Source organism: Gouania willdenowi, chromosome 5 (assembly GCF_900634775.1).
Source record: "Gouania willdenowi chromosome 5, fGouWil2.1, whole genome shotgun sequence".
Lineage (NCBI taxonomy): Eukaryota > Metazoa > Chordata > Actinopteri > Blenniiformes > Gobiesocidae > Gouania > Gouania willdenowi.
In genome coordinates this window covers 10,639,235-10,655,281 of record NC_041048.1, presented here as the reverse complement: position 1 = coordinate 10,655,281, position 16,047 = coordinate 10,639,235, and the positions used below count along the sequence as shown (strand labels likewise).

The following is a 16,047-nucleotide window of genomic DNA, read 5'->3' as shown; positions in this document are numbered from 1 at the left end:
AATAAGCTAACTTTTGCTCAATAAATACCACTTGTTTAATTTTTTTCCATACTTTTTGCCTCTTTTTGTTCCACATTTTTGCCCTTTTTCACTATTGTTGGCCACATTTTGCCTATTTTAACCACCCTTTTCCATTACATACCACCTGGTTCCTCTTTATTTGCCCATTTTCGGCCAATCTTTAATGCTTTTGGCCCATTTTAGTCACTGCACACTCTTTTATTGCCACATTTTTGCCACTTTTGTAACGGATCTGACCGGCTCACTTTGGGTCGATGGCCCACCAGACTGAGTTTACCTTGCACTGAGATCAATTATGAGCACTACCCGAAACATAAGTTTTGCTAGTTCCACTGTGATTTTTGCTACTTCCGCCATACTGAGTGAGTCACAATCTCAGTCAGCAATAGTCTCATGCAGCAATCTCAATACGAAGTATAGTTTATTTTCCAAAATAACTCAATAGGAAAAGGAATCATTTATTTTCCAAAAAAACATGATTATACATTGCAATAAATAACAGTTAAACCTAATGTAACTTTACAATAGTAAGCTGTTGTATTCAAATCGGATCATGACAATCATATTTATTTTATCATTGATCGATTTTTTTTTATTGATGGTCGACTGATGTGATGTTTTAAGCATTTTTTAAAATCAGTACAACAATCTCTGTATGACATTGCGCATGACAATTCCAGCATGGTACATCTCAGTACGTACAGTAGCGGTCACGTACTGAGATTGTAAGACAGGTAAACTCATTCCGTGACGCCAGATGGCCAGTCCACCCCTGATTGTGATAGTATACAGTATGTGTGTTATTGTTATTTTGTGTATATTACAAACTTGAGCACATGCATTGTATTGTGTGGTCAATGTCAGAGTATTATCCTTTTAATCTGTTCTAATGCTGTAATCTTAAAACCTCTGTGTGCCAGGGATTTCCTCCGTCCATACAGATCAGGATAAACAGTTGAAACTGACTTTACTAATCCCTGAATATCTTACCTTTTAATCCAATTAATACAAATTATTACATAATATGTTATGGTTTAATTTAGTCTGGCAACCTTTCTTAGGGAAATTTACTTTAAACTCCTGACATATGAAATTAATAATACATGTTGATGTTGACCAAAATTAATTATCCATAGTCTTCAAATGCAAGATATTGAATACCCCTGCCAAAGAGGTAATGTTTTTCAGCAGCGTTTATTCATTTGTTTGTTTGATTGTCTGTTTGAAAGCTTACGTCAAAGTATTTAACAGATTTTGACACATTTCTAACCAAAGATAAACTTTACGCCATGGAAGATTCCATTACATATGTAGAGGAAGCAGATCAATATACTGATTTTGGATCAGTTTCAAAAATAAAATAAAAAAATCCCTATTTTTCATCATTGGCAAAATGAAAAAAAAAATCTTATCTTATTATTGGTTTGTAATCAGTATGTCGAGTTAGTTCTTAATTTATCCCACTGACTTTATTCCGTGTATTATTTGTTCATTTGTTTCATATTATGCAACAAAAAAAAAACCAAGACAACCATTTAAATTCTGATAATTTATTTCCAAAACCAAAATGAAAACACGAAAAATGCCTTGTTTTCCAAATTTCTGGTCTTTTGCTTGATATTTGATATTTGGCAGAGGTTTGCGCTCTCTGAGTGCTTTTGTTAAAAATGATTTTTGTTCAATGCTTTGACATTTGTAGAGGTTGAATACACTATTTCGTATTTCTATTGAAAGATAAAGGCATTGGTGAAAGCTCCAGGGTTTGAAAAATTGAAAACTAAAATGTATTGATGCTGCTAAATGAGATAGTATTTTTGCAGGTTCTGTTCTTTCTTCAAATTAGATGACCAGATTCCCATTGCAATTTATGTTCTACAATTTTTTGTGTGGAATGGTACTGGAAATTTGCCTGGGCATGAACATTAAAAAAAGGAAAAGAAGGTCTGTTAGCCCACCTGTTCCCTTTTTCATAACAATCCCAGCTAAATTGTTGAGCAATTACACCAACATCAAAGACAGACGATCAAAGGAAATAAAATTTGTAAATTAAATAGTAGTTTTTTTTTTTTTTTTTTTTAATCAAAATTTAATTGGGAAAATAAAGCTGAATGCTAATGATACTTACATAAATGAGTTGACAATCAACATTGTATTTTATTACTTCTTGCCATTGTTTCTCCAATATATTACTATTCAGATCCATCACTGTAATTCTATGTCCGTTCTTTTACTTTCTTTTTCTTACACTGCCACTTTGTCACAGATTATTATTCCCTCGCATCTTTGTAACTGCTTCTGTTTCTCATGGTTTGTACCAATTCCCACCTCTGTGCTGTTCTCACCCCGGCCTTCTCGGATACAGTCGCCTCGTTACCACTTTGAAGCTGTTAAGATCAGGGAGCTTAACAAGTTGCGGTGAAAGGTGGCAGGTCTACCCCTAATTACACAGACTTACATATGAGAAAGCCAATTTGCTCGCACTTTCAAACTCTCTATAAACCGGAGACACCATCATTTTCCAACCCTCATTTTGTTGTCACCTCTACGGAGGCGTTTTCCTTACTATTCTATTCTATAGTGTTTTGCCTTTTAACTTCCATAAATTTCAGTCTAGCAAAAAGTCTGCTGCCAAATATGAAGAAAACTTTTCATCACGTTATGCTTCTCAGTCACATCACGTCACCGCATTCAGTAGATGTTGCCAATGTTGACAGCTCGGCGCTTTGTCTGGACCCAAGGTTTATTCTGAGTGCACTAGCAACCGTACTAGTAAATCACCCTACAAAGTCCCACTTGAAACATTGTTGAACACTTTTCAGCCTTTTCTTAAAACTAAACACTGCGTCATGAGAATCACTTACTATAAACCTTATGATTGTGAAAGATGGGATTTTATTTTATTTTTAATCCTGGAAAATCATTATTGACTTTATTGCCACTAAAGATTCATGTATTCATTCAGATTTGTATTACATCGGTTATTAGGGATGTCCCGATCAGGTTTTTTTTTGCCTCCGAGTCCTTTGATTTTGAGAATTTGCCGATACCGAGTCCCGATCCGATACTTCTATAATACATTAAAAAGATAAAGAAGAGCAAAAAAACAGATCCAGAATGTTCATTATTTATTTTATTCACCTTATTTTAACATTCAACCCTAAACAGATCACTTCTGTGACATAACTTGATCAATCAAGCAATAAATTAGTGCAAGATTAAATAATAAATAAAAATGTCTATTATAAAAATGAATTGTGCCTCATCATAAATTACCCAACAGGCATGTTAACAAATAAGAAAATAAAAGTGCCACAGTGCTGTAAAATAAGGCTAGTAATGTGCTTTTAGGAACTGCACTCTTAATGTTTACTCTCCTCATTTAGTTTCACAGATTGAAATGTATGTTTTTCTTGATGAAAAGTATGACAACTTAATTTTGTTGGCATTTCACGTGCAGAGCTTGTAAAGTATTAGCTGCTGACTAAATATACACAAGCACTGGTGCGTGCATGCGTGTTTGTGTGTGCGAGTGTGCGCTCACAAACACGCATGCAGGTGCAAATAAACACTTGTGCGGAGCACACAAACATGCCCTCAAACATCTGTGCGCAGTGCACGCACACACTAGCATCAGGCTAGTTACCAGAGAGGCTAACGAAACGTTTTGTCTCTTCCAAACAGAGCAAATGTTGCAGGGATTTACCTGCTTGGGTCTAACTCTCCACCTCCGCTCTGCATCCAACTTGTTCTGCCAACCAACAACAGACACAAGTTCCTCTGTGTCATTATTAGGGATGTAAATATTCACTCAACTCCCGATACGATTCGATTCACGATACTGGGTTCACAATACGATTCTCTCACGATTTATTTTACAAAATGGGACTGTAGACAAATTTTTTTTTTGGGAAAAAAACTAAAAAATACTGTACTATTTTCCTTTTATTTTTCATTGTCAAAATAATTCCTTGATAAACTATTCAAAACAATGCAATTTAACTAAAAATAAATCTTGAATGAAATAAATAAAGGAATAATACAAATGAAAATGAAGCCTATTAATTTAAATTCTTGTTCTATAATAAACAATGCAAAACTGCATAATAGTTCTTTTTCTTTTAAAAGTGCACCTGAAAATGTATTTTGTGCCTTAACAATTGGAATTAAAAAAAAAAAAAAAAACCGTGATTGCACTGATTTACGTCATATTTGTTTGGACCAGCAGAGGGCGCTGGTAACACAGTGGTCATTGGCATGCAGATATCTTGCAGTGAAGAAGAGAAGCTATGCTAGCAGACAGAGCTAATAGAAAATATTCAAGTAATATTACAGATATTCTTTTGGTGCTTAAGGGGTAATGAATCATTTATTAACATATTTAAGAGTAGAAGGTGGCCAGAAAGAAAGTCTTAGCAGACTCTGCCCACCGCCTACACTTGCTGGTTAAAAAAAGTACTGCGATTCAATTTTCAGAAAATCGATATCAACCGTGATACCTATGAATCGATTTTTAACTGCCTTACGATTAATTGTTACATCCCTAGTCATCATGTTCTACTAGTTCTGCAGCTTCAGAGCTTTCTTATCCATTTACACTGTAACCAGAGCGCTACTGTTTACCTTCACAATGCAACATTGAAAGGCTCTGGTCTGACGCGGTGCAGTGTAGCTGTCCAAACGTTGTGTAATCAATATACCGGTACGGTGGCATATTGAAAATGGATATCATTACAAAAATATATACCGGAATTTAGTATGAACCGGTATACCGCCCATCCTTATAATGATAATAAATATACATATATATCAGAGTCTAGATCGGGAGATAATGTCCAATTCCGATCGAGTCTGAAACCACGTGATCGGGCACAATTTCCGATCACGTGATCAGATCGGGACATCCTTATTGGTTATGTATCCTTTAACTCTTAAACTGAAGGACTATTATGTACACTTTACTAGTAGGAATAAGAGGTTATTTAGAAGCTGCATATGCAACAAAAAGCACTTCAAATGCACATTTGTGGAGGTCGACATGTGGCATAAACTGTGGCATAGTGATTATAACTCAAGGAAGTGATCCAGCCACGTAACTTCAAATTTGCGAGTTTAAAGGCAGCTATTGTTTTGGTGGTAGTGTAGACTTTGCTGTTTTCAGGTTTCATCCTTGATCAGCTGGAAGGCATGTGTGGATCTTTAGTAAAATGGCTGATAGTGGCGTCAGCTGGTGTTTTCTTTCTTTTTTTTTTCCTCTTGTCTGCACATGTTGTCAAAGGTCAACACTACAAGAAGTGCAATCTTTTTTAGACAGCAATGCATGTTTTTCTTTTGCAATTAAATAACTGAACACCCCCCAGGCATGGCCAGGCACCAGCCACACTCCCCAGCAGTCCAGGGGGCGACCCCCGCTGCATGCCAGGGAGCGGCCGGGCAGGAGAGAAGCCCGCGCCCGCATCAGGGCCAGCACAAGCCCGCAGGGCACCACGATATATAACGCCCTCTACAGTCTCCAAGAGACTGGATGACATGTGACCAAGTGATAAAGTGAAATGCTAATTCTGCTTTGATATTTTATGAGACTGGAAGTACAAAGATCACCCCTTATTTCTTTGTTCTTTCTTGCTTATTGATGTGTAACAACCAACTTGAATAGGTGCATATTGCTAGCAACTGTACATGTTTTATTTCATTACTTTAAAGCTCATGAAAGTGCTGCAACAAGAAGCAGCCCCAGACAGCCATTCCCCCCTTCCTTTACAATCAAAGAGGAGCCCTTGCTTGAAGACAACATGATATGCAAATGCAGTTTGGCTGAAATCTCCAAAATTTGGTTCAAAGACAAGGATGTTAATTTGATGGCTAAAAGTTGATGTAAATGACTGGAAGACATTTCTGACACAAATTAGTAACAAAGTTTTATTATCCACTTTTAGATGAATCATCTAAACCAGGGGTTCTCAACCACATTTTGCCACAGTCATTAAATCGCGACCCACTTTTTTTTTTTAGAATTCAACCAACTATATTTTATTTGAAACATAGATGTTGAAAACACACATATATAATCTTTTTAAAACATAAATCTGTATATTTTCCTGTGCAACATGCATTCTTCTTTTGACAGCATGCCTGTCAAAAGAAAAGTTTCTTTCAAAATAAGACAACTTCAATATAAGAGACATTAAGTATTTATTTATTTATTTTTGACCAGCTGTCCATGATGCACCCAGTACAGGTCTGCAACCCGCTTTTGGTTTGTGACCCACCAGTTGAGAATTGCTACTCTAAACTGCATTCATGTGAGGGATTATTTATCGCTTTAAAGCTATACCTTTCCGTGTTTTTTCTATAATAAGTTATATTACATAATGTGATTACCAAAAATGTACCAGCCCTTAATGTCATGTTTTTTTTACACTGAGACCTACATTTTAAATAAGCAGGATAGCATTATGGGGATTGCTGAAAATAAGCCAAAATGAGGTTAAAGGAACATCCACCCCTTAAAAATGCATGTCATTTATTTAAGTGTGGTATATTTTCTAGGAAACTAACTTTTTTGTACAAATAAAAAAAAAAAAAATATATATATATATATATATATATATATATATATATATATATATATATATTTCATCACAGTGAAAATCTCTGAGATTAAAGTTCCACACGACTGTTTTGAGAGTTATTTTTCATGGTTTTCTTAAAAGGTTTGACTCAGTGGCATTGGTCAGCTCAAATAAAAAAAAACATTGTCCAATTATGACCCATTTTCACTGTGGGGGAAAGTGCTACGACTGTCAAAAGGATTTTGAAAAAGCCAACCCCACATTTTCTGCTGCATAGTCCAGTTCTCTGCTGTGCGCTCGCTTTGGTTATTGAAGACTCACACTCGTGTTATGTCCGTTCTAACAGGAAAAGAGAAATTCTGCTGCTGAAGTGCTTTCTTAGGTTATGTTTTCCTCACCGTCAAAACGAGTCATGGCTTAAATCTTTGCATGTGTAACTGAAATCATATTGTCCCAAAGTGCTGTTCAGTGTTAAAATGCAAAGCTCTCCAGGGACAGAGATTAAAGGCGTATTTCGCTTATTCTTGGTTCTGAAGTGTGTCGCCCCCAAACTCCCGCCCCCCTAGTTTTTCTTCTCACATTTAAAAGTTTTGAATTTTCAAATGATTTCAAAAGTTAATCTGCTATTTTTTGGGGTTTCCTGTCTATCAATAACCCCTTAATCATTTTGAGCTTTGCATTAAAGTTTGGGTTTGGGTTTTTTTTGTTGTTTTATTTGTCCATCTATCCATTTCCCCTTCAATGTTATTGGTGGAGCTGTGTGTGGCTACACACACACACACACATACACACACACACACACACACGCACACACACATGCACACACACACACACACACACACACACACACACACACACAGTGCAATACATTCAGTTGAATATAACTGAATTAAAATGAATAGCGCCTCACTGAGAATCACCGTGTTTCACATTCACACCCAGTATTGCCATATTTCTTTAAAAGGCACACCCATCACAGGGTTATACACTGTATATACAGTATGGACAGACAATCACTGTCACATATTTTTACTTCAAAAACTTCAGAAACTCAGTTGAACTTTTTGAAAAATGTGGGTGGCAACTCTAGCTGTATTTCCATTACCCTTGGAAATGTCCAAAATCGAAATAGTGCAATAAAAACTGGTATTGAAAAAACCTGAATTTTGAAAAAAACACTCAAATATTGCGAAACATTTTCTACGCTTTCATGAGAAGGAATTCAAGACGTTTCAATATTGAAATGTGTCGCCAAAGCTTTTTCTGCAAATATACATCAAAGAATGTGACATACATGGTCATGTCGTGAGGTACCTGGTCACATGACGACTTCTATCCAAGAAAATATGGCGCAGTACATGTAAACAGAAAAGGGAGACTGGGACATTTCTTAGTATTATACCATTGCCGCATTAGACGTGAAACAACAAAGCAATACAAAATGTTATACTGTATATGGCCATACCAACCTGTCATTGCCCAATCTCGTTAGATCTAGGAAGCTAAGCAGGTCTGAGCCTGGTTAGTAGTTGGATGTGAGACCACTGAGAATTCCAGAGGCCACAGTGGGGGACAGACGCTCCAGTGGTATCTATCATTGTGTCCTTGGCAAGGCACTTCACCCACATTGCCTAGTATGAATGTAGTATGTGAGTGAGTGTTGGTGGTGGTCGTAGGGGCCGATGGCGCACTATGGCAGCCACACTTCCGTCAGTCTGCCCCAGGGCAGCTGTGGCTACAATAGTAGCTTACCACCACTAAGTGAGGAGTGAAAGAATAATCCTTTGATTCTGTAAAGCGTCCAAAAATGTGCTATATAAAATTGATGTATTCCATCCATCTTCTTGCAGCGATGTCTATCCGGACGAGATTTCACAGAAGTTACAAGGCCCCCTCAATGGAAACACATTCAAAGCGCAAATATACATTTAGAAATATCACTTTTATTTTTGTGAAAATCAGCAATGGAAACTCAGCTTCTGATACCAATGAGCAGATTTTACCCATGTTGTAATTTGTTTGAAAGTTTACATTGAAAGGAGTTTTAACTAAATATAAGACGTCCCTGCTCTGACCTTTAATTTGCAGTTTGTGTATGTGTGTGTGTGTGTGTGTGTGTGTGTGTGTGTGTGTGTGTGTGTGTGTGTGTGTGTGTGTGTGTGTTTTTCGAACTGTCAACATCAATCACCACACTGATGAAAGACTGATGGAAGGGTTGGGTACAGCCACCCAGAGGCTTGAAAAACCACATCACCGCAGCAGAAAGATGAAGACAGTCATGCCATGACTGTCATAGCAACAGTGCATGAATGTATTTATCGTAGCGGGTTCGTGTTTGCTTATCTAATTGTCTCACTCATGGTGAAAAAATGGAAACACATACAATTGTGCTGTAGAGCTTATATGTTTAGGTGCTCAGAAATACGAGCGTGATGTGTGGAGGTCGGTTGGAAACAACAAAGAGGTGATAAATAGACAACCTTCTTGTTTGCAAATTGTCCTTTGTTCTGGTGTGCATGCGATAATGCCATATGTATCTCTGCGTTTGTGTGTGTGTGTGTGTGTGAGCGAGAAAGTGAGAGAGTAAGTGGATGTCTGCATTATTGGTGCAATTAAATTAACACATGATGACAACTTTCCCATACGCACTTGTGTGCAGAAGTTAATTTAGGAACACAGCATGAAAGTGTAGCATGGAGGGTGTAGCCTGTGGTAGGAGAGTGAGCTTAGTTTTATTGGATAATTCTCGTAGTCAAAACCAATAAAAAACTTTTTTTTTATTATAGCTGAAATATTGATACACCAAAGTATCTGAGAGTGGGTTTTTTTTCCCAGAGTTTTCATGTATTTCTCTTCAGGATGATTGATAATACTGAGAAAAGGCGAAACGAATAAAAGGGGACTAGGAAAAGGGAGGGGGAAGCAATATAGAGGCACAGGCCTGCAATATTCCACAATTTTACGACAAATACTTAATGAAAATCCCTGCTAGGCTGATAGAGGCCTCTATTTAATTAAGCCATTATAAAATATTAACCAGGGAGACCAGGGTGATTTCCACTCTCCCTTTAGTCGGTCCTGTGTAGTCTGCAAAGGCAATGGTAAAAGATGATTTAAGATCGAAAGAAAGATCAGGTGGTGTGTGCGCCCCCAAGACCCAAAGGGAAGGTCGGAAAGGAGGGCCCAGTGATGTCTATTTCAACTTGGAAAACCTTCTAATGACATTAAAATTTAGTATTGGGCGTGAAAGGAAAGGTCAGCATGAGAGAAAAGGAGAAAAAGGACAAAAACCTTCATTTTCTGAGAAAATAGTGATCTTTGTTTTTTGCAAAATACACTTGTTGATGTTGTAAAGAAAGCAATCCATGCTTCAAAACACCTTATCTAAGGTTTTAAAACGGTAAGCTTTGTCTTTGAAAACGGCTAGTTTTAGAGCAAGGTTACTGCAAAGTTGCTTCTGAATTTTGGGCCGGGGAATTCCAACTGGTGATCAACATACCTGCTTATTTTTCGCTTTTGTTATTGGTTTGAAAACGCGTCACCGCTGACAGAGTTAAAGTTTTTGGTCACGTTTTTTTAACATATATAATGATAAAGTTTAGTGTTTACTTACTGCTGAATGAGACATGAGATAACAAAGTTTCTACACTATGCAAGCGATGAGCTGAGCTCCTCTTCTGCAGCAGCTGTGCAAATGCATGTGAGTGAGACGGAGCACAGAGGGAGGGGGGAGGGGATAAAGGCGGAGCCATCAGCTAGGCTACATTCAAAATCATGCTAGCTTTTGAAAATCGCCGACCCTACCTTTAATTGATAATAAATCACATAAAAAGGGTCCAAACACCTATTGACTACCATTGCTGGGTGGTGGGATTAATGCAAAGTACTGCAAATGTGCAGCCCCTCTTTCCCGCCATTTTCCCGTATTAGTATTTTCCCGTAAATATCCTATATTTTACTGTAGTAATAATTTAAAGATGCCTTACTAAACTGAACACCATCATTAGCCTCGCGAGAACTGCCACCTGAAATGGTCTGAGTGGCAGTCCTCGCGAGATTAGTGCTGACAGGAGCAACAAACCCGGAAACAACTCAGAAGAGAGATGATGAATGAAGACGTTCCGGCGAAAAAAACAAAGAACTGGTGTAAATACGTTGTGAAATGTGACAGAGTTTACTTTCTTAAAGAGCAGCAGGATGTGACACAGCTACACGTTCTGTTAGATTAATAACTGAGATTTTAACGTCTACCACAGCGGGAGGAACAACGTAAGTCAGCATGAAAAATCAGCCAATCACAAGCGCCACAAATATACACTTATTTAAAAAAGTGTTAAAGAATGTAAAGTCTGCAACAACGAATGTGTCTGATAAGTCATTAGTGAATACCAGAGAACCACATGAGTGAGCATGAGAAATTATAATAAAATATATAATGAAAATAAAATGTAAATGTCTAACTTAAAGACAAGCAACGTGAAATTTATAATAAATATGCAATGTGTTGACTTGTATATGAACTGTAAGTATATTAAATAAACACGTGCTTCATATACACATTTATGTTTTATAATTTAGAAATTAGGGCTGAGCGATATATCGAGATTGAAGAGGTATCGAGTTTTCTATTTTGGCGATATAGAAAACTATATTATTTCATATATATATTATAGCTTATTATGTATCAAAATACTAGTTTTAGGAATCACTGCTTTTACTTCTCAGAACAACATGTAAAGCTCAGTTAGATGATTAATGAGTGCACATATTGTGCAGCTGTTTGTTAATAAATGTCCCTGTGTGGCATTTTGCATCAGCAAATTTAACCCAGAATTGTCTTTCCGGTCAGACTTTATTTGATAAAATTATCAAGATTTATATCGTATATCACCATTTTGAGAAAATATATTGAGATGTTGAATGTTCACAGCATTTCAATGTTAGTCAAGGTCGACCTACCAGATTCTAATCACATAATTGTATTTAGTAAGCGGTTGACAAGTGGCTATTTGAGATTTCTTGTACACCTATCTGAAAATATAAGGGATACTGGAGCTAGGTTGGGTGGGTGGGACGGCTCATAGTGGGCGCCAGAAAATTTCCCTTATTTTCAAATCCGAAACTTGACAGGTATGTTGATGACCGAGGGAAAATGTGGGTCCCAGGGTGAGATGAGTTGAGAACCCCTGGCCCACGTCTTTATGGTTTTCTCATGAAGACGTGTCACATTTGTTGGGGCTAGTTCAAGCTAGCTTCTTTCATCTTTTGCTCTTTTATTGTCCGGTCTTTTACAATTCTGAAACAACCTTGTTCCCATACATTTTTGACTTTATCATAGGTCGTGAGGTACACAGTTTACACAAATGGTTTATAAATCATAACTTGAAATGTAGTTATTTTTTTTCTTCAAAGGCTTTAGTCTGCTGTTAGAGAACAACTTTTGGTAATAGTTGGGAGACATTTTTCACTGTTAATTCTCCGTTCTCAACTCTTTTTGTTTTAGATCCACACAGACTCTGATGAAGGAGAGGGAAACATCAAGTACACCATCTCAGGAGAGGGAGCAGGGACCATCTTCATCATTGATGAACTAACAGGGGACATACATGCAACTGAAAGACTGGATCGGGAAGAGAAGGCTTTTTACACTCTACGGGCTCAGGCCAGGGATCGTCAGTCCAATGACCCTCTGGAACCAGAGTCAGAGTTTGTCATCAAAGTCCAGGACATCAATGATAGCGAGCCTAAGTTCCTGGAAGGACCGTATATTGGCAGCGTGGCGGAGCTGTCTCCTATAGGTAAGACGATTTGAATGCCTTGTTGAATGGAGATTTAGAATTGAGGCCAGGGTTGGGGTCAGTTATAATTGTAAATGCGTAGTTGGTAATTAATCATAATTATGGCGTAAATGTAATTTTAAAAGTCTGTTGCTGTCATAATCGTAATGAAATTGCAATTGAGTTTAGGTAATTTACATTTGTAATTGTAATTGCCATGACAATTCTATAAAGATTGTCAATTGTAATTTAACGCTAAAGTGGGGAACCATGTTACAGTTCTATGTACAGTTCTACACATATGTGAAGCTTTTCCATATTTTACCATTTATAAAAAAAAAAAAAAGGAAATAAGGAGTATACTGACACAAAAAAGGCTCAGACGCCCACACCAAAAATATTAAAACCTATATTTTCCTTGATTAGGAAGCTTCACAAGGTAACTAATAGATAAAAAACAATAGATGATAGATATTGTTTTAGTGTATTTTACAGCTGATTTAGGACCTGTTATCATCAATGGTAAATGGTAAATGGACTTGATTTATATAGCGCTTGATAACCACACTGAAGCAGTCCCAAAACGCTTTACATATCAGCTCATTCACCCAATCACTCTCACATTCACACACCAGTGGGAGCAACTTAGGGTTCAGTGTCTTGCCCAAGGACACTTCGACACATAGTCAGGTACTGGGATCGAACCCCCAACCTCTCGATCAGAAGACGACCCACTACCACCTGAGCCATGGTCGCATGAGAGATGCTAACACAAGAGGAAGGTTAACTTTTTTTAGGTTGTTTATTTCAGGCTCGGTAATTGTGATTAATTGTAATTGAAATTTAGTAATTGCGAACGTAATTGTAATTGACTTTCTGAGGATAAACTGCTGGTTACTGTAAATCGTAATTGAACATGGGTAAATGAAAACGTAATTGTAACAGATAATTACATTTAAACCATTTCTATCACTATGTGCAACTGAAAAATAGCAAACGCCCAATGTCTCCTTAAATATTCATGAGGAATGTAAAAGATGGATTAATGATTGTGTCAGAGTCTTTATTAGGATGGTATTAATGTTAAAGGAACAGCTGATGTTTAATAAACGCTCTGTTTGCTTCACAAGTATCACAAAGCCAGAATAGTGTGTGTCCGTGCATTCGTGTGTGTGTGTGTTCTTGCATATTCAGCAGAGGTGTGGGGTGCTGCTTGTCAGAGTCACTCCAGAAGTGCTGCAAATAGGAACGGTCTCCCCTTGTTCCAGTCTGATTGGAATGAATTACTGCTTCCTCAGCATGATTCAAACCATGGGCAATTGTGCCTACAGTGCTTTCTAAAAGTGAACGGTTTGTGTGTAAGAGAAAGAGGCAAAGAATGAGCAAAAAGCAAGCGAAAAAGAAGCAAACAGGAGATGGGGAAGAAAAAAAAAAAAAAATCTAATAATGCAGACATTTAGAAAATGCCAAACCACAGGAAGCCATTATCTCTTCAGGAAAGAGAGAGATAGAGTGATAGAAGCTGTGCTTTGTCACTGTTAGTTAATGCAGTCTTAATGATTCTGACCTCTCCACCTCAGCTGCTGCCCCTTGTTTAACTCTGTCGCGCCTCAGTTAAATTACACACTGAACGAGTGCACGGTTCATGTTTTAAACATCATTGTCGAACACTAATACTAATGAGGGAATCTATGGCTTAGTCAAGCATTCCCTCAACCCTTTCCCTGGTTCTTTTCCATCCAACGCTGTCTTGTTGAACATCAGCGGATGCAAGCAGCATTGTTTTGACACGGGATCGATCAGGTCACAGCGATGGTATCTGAAGTTGCTGGAAAAACCATGAAGGTGCCGAAGTGGTCCCTCACGCGTCAATCCTCATTTCATAAACTTCTACTGCAGTAACTGTTGCATTAAAGGGGGGGTATTGTGCTTTATTCGATCACATAATACCGTTCTATAGCACACTACAATGATGATGCAAACTTATGTTGGTCTGTAAATGCAGTAAATTAAAATAACTGCCTTGAATAAATTTTCTCTCGCATCATGCCTGAATCAACGCCTTGAAATAGGCCTCTGTCTCTTTAAGAAGCTCCTACCCGTTCTGACAAGCCCCTTCAGCACACCGTCTGTGGCGTCATCACAACACTACTGCGTCTCCTCCGCACGCATCGAAACCACTATTGATCTTTGGTGTCAGTGTCAGTACAACATAAATATGCAGAAATAAGTTCCTTTCTATATTGATATAAATAAATATGGCAAAGATCAACAATATATAAAATATTTGTAAATGAACCCTTTGTATGTGTTATTACAACCATTTTTTTAAAAAAAAATTATAATTTCACTTTTTGACAGTATATAAGAAATAAATATAAATGTTTTTTTTTCATAGATTTTTTTTTCTTGGTGGGTTAAAGACATATTTTAGTTTGTTGTTGTTTTACATAGATCAAAAGTTACAGATAAACATTATATGTGTTTTTTTTTACCGACAACAATACAGGCTAATCACTTAAGTGTGGTAAGGCCACAAAAGTATGGATGTAATGAGCCAGTCTGCTGCCTGAGGGGGATTCATCTTTACTTATCACTGCTGTCATCTTTCCCACTACGTGTCATTGTCATGCCTTACAGCCTTCATTTCTGCTTACTTTTTTTTTTTTTTTTTTTTTTGCTGAAGCATCCAGTTTGCTATCTTAATGCAGCGTTTCTCAATTGGGGGTACGTGTACCCCTAGGGCTATGCAGTGGCACTACAGGGGGTACTTGAGAGAGAGTGAGAGTGTAAAATTAACAAATAAAATGTAAGTCTTAGTGCCAGCCCAGGCCTGACATGACTGTAAATGATAAAAATGATAGAAATAAATCTATTCAGGAGCCACTAATTCAGGGTTTTCAACCTTGGGGTCGTGACCCCATGTGGAGTCGTCTGGAGTTAAAAGGGGGTTGCATAGAATTTTTTCAATAATTGTTTTTTTTTATTATTATTTAAAACAACAGTGAATGTAATATGAATACTAAAATGCAACTAAAACTAGTGGCTATGTAGCTTATAGTTATTATATCATATTTGTGTATATTCACACACAAAAAATGTTTGCTTTTGGAAGTCTGACCCAGTTGTACTTTGTTTCACATTTAATATATAATACACTATCCGCCTGATAAATCTACAGCTTTACATATTGAATTTAGTGTTGGTGATATATATAATCTGCTTCAAGTTTACCTTTCTTTTGTCGTGAATAAATGACTTATTCGAAGCAAGGACTTTCTTGACATTTATGTCTGAGTTTTTATAACAGAGAAGAAAGGTCCAATAATATTGAGGCATGTCTTAGATCAAAAGCAATTACTCAACACAATTTGACTGTTATTGCCAGAAAGCTCGACTCAAAGCAGTGAACCAAAGACTACACCTTTGGTTACTGTTCTAGGAAGGCATTGCTGCTATTAGTTTGTGATAGAAATCAATGTTTAAATCAAACGTAATTTAAGTGCTAAATGAATAGCTTGTCTGGTCATTGGTTGCTGTAAACTTTTGATTTCTGCAGTGAAAGTTGGCTGTTTTGTCAAAAAGAAAAACGTATAATTGTGTGGTGAAGTAAGCCCCTAAAAAGCTAAACGCTATAGGTCAAGGCTGACGGTAGACCCTTTCTCTTCTAAATTACTCCT

General features: G+C 37.2%; 1 protein-coding gene across 1 annotated transcript in view; it reads left to right on the top strand.

Moving 5' to 3' along the window:
* Positions 1-16,047, top strand: part of cdh22 (cadherin 22) — a 230,293-nt gene that overhangs the window by 137,933 nt on the left and 76,313 nt on the right. The window contains exon 3 of the mRNA XM_028447030.1: positions 12,094-12,388. Coding sequence (XP_028302831.1) covers positions 12,094-12,388 — 295 coding nt within the window. The remainder of the gene's footprint in view (positions 1-12,093; positions 12,389-16,047) is intronic.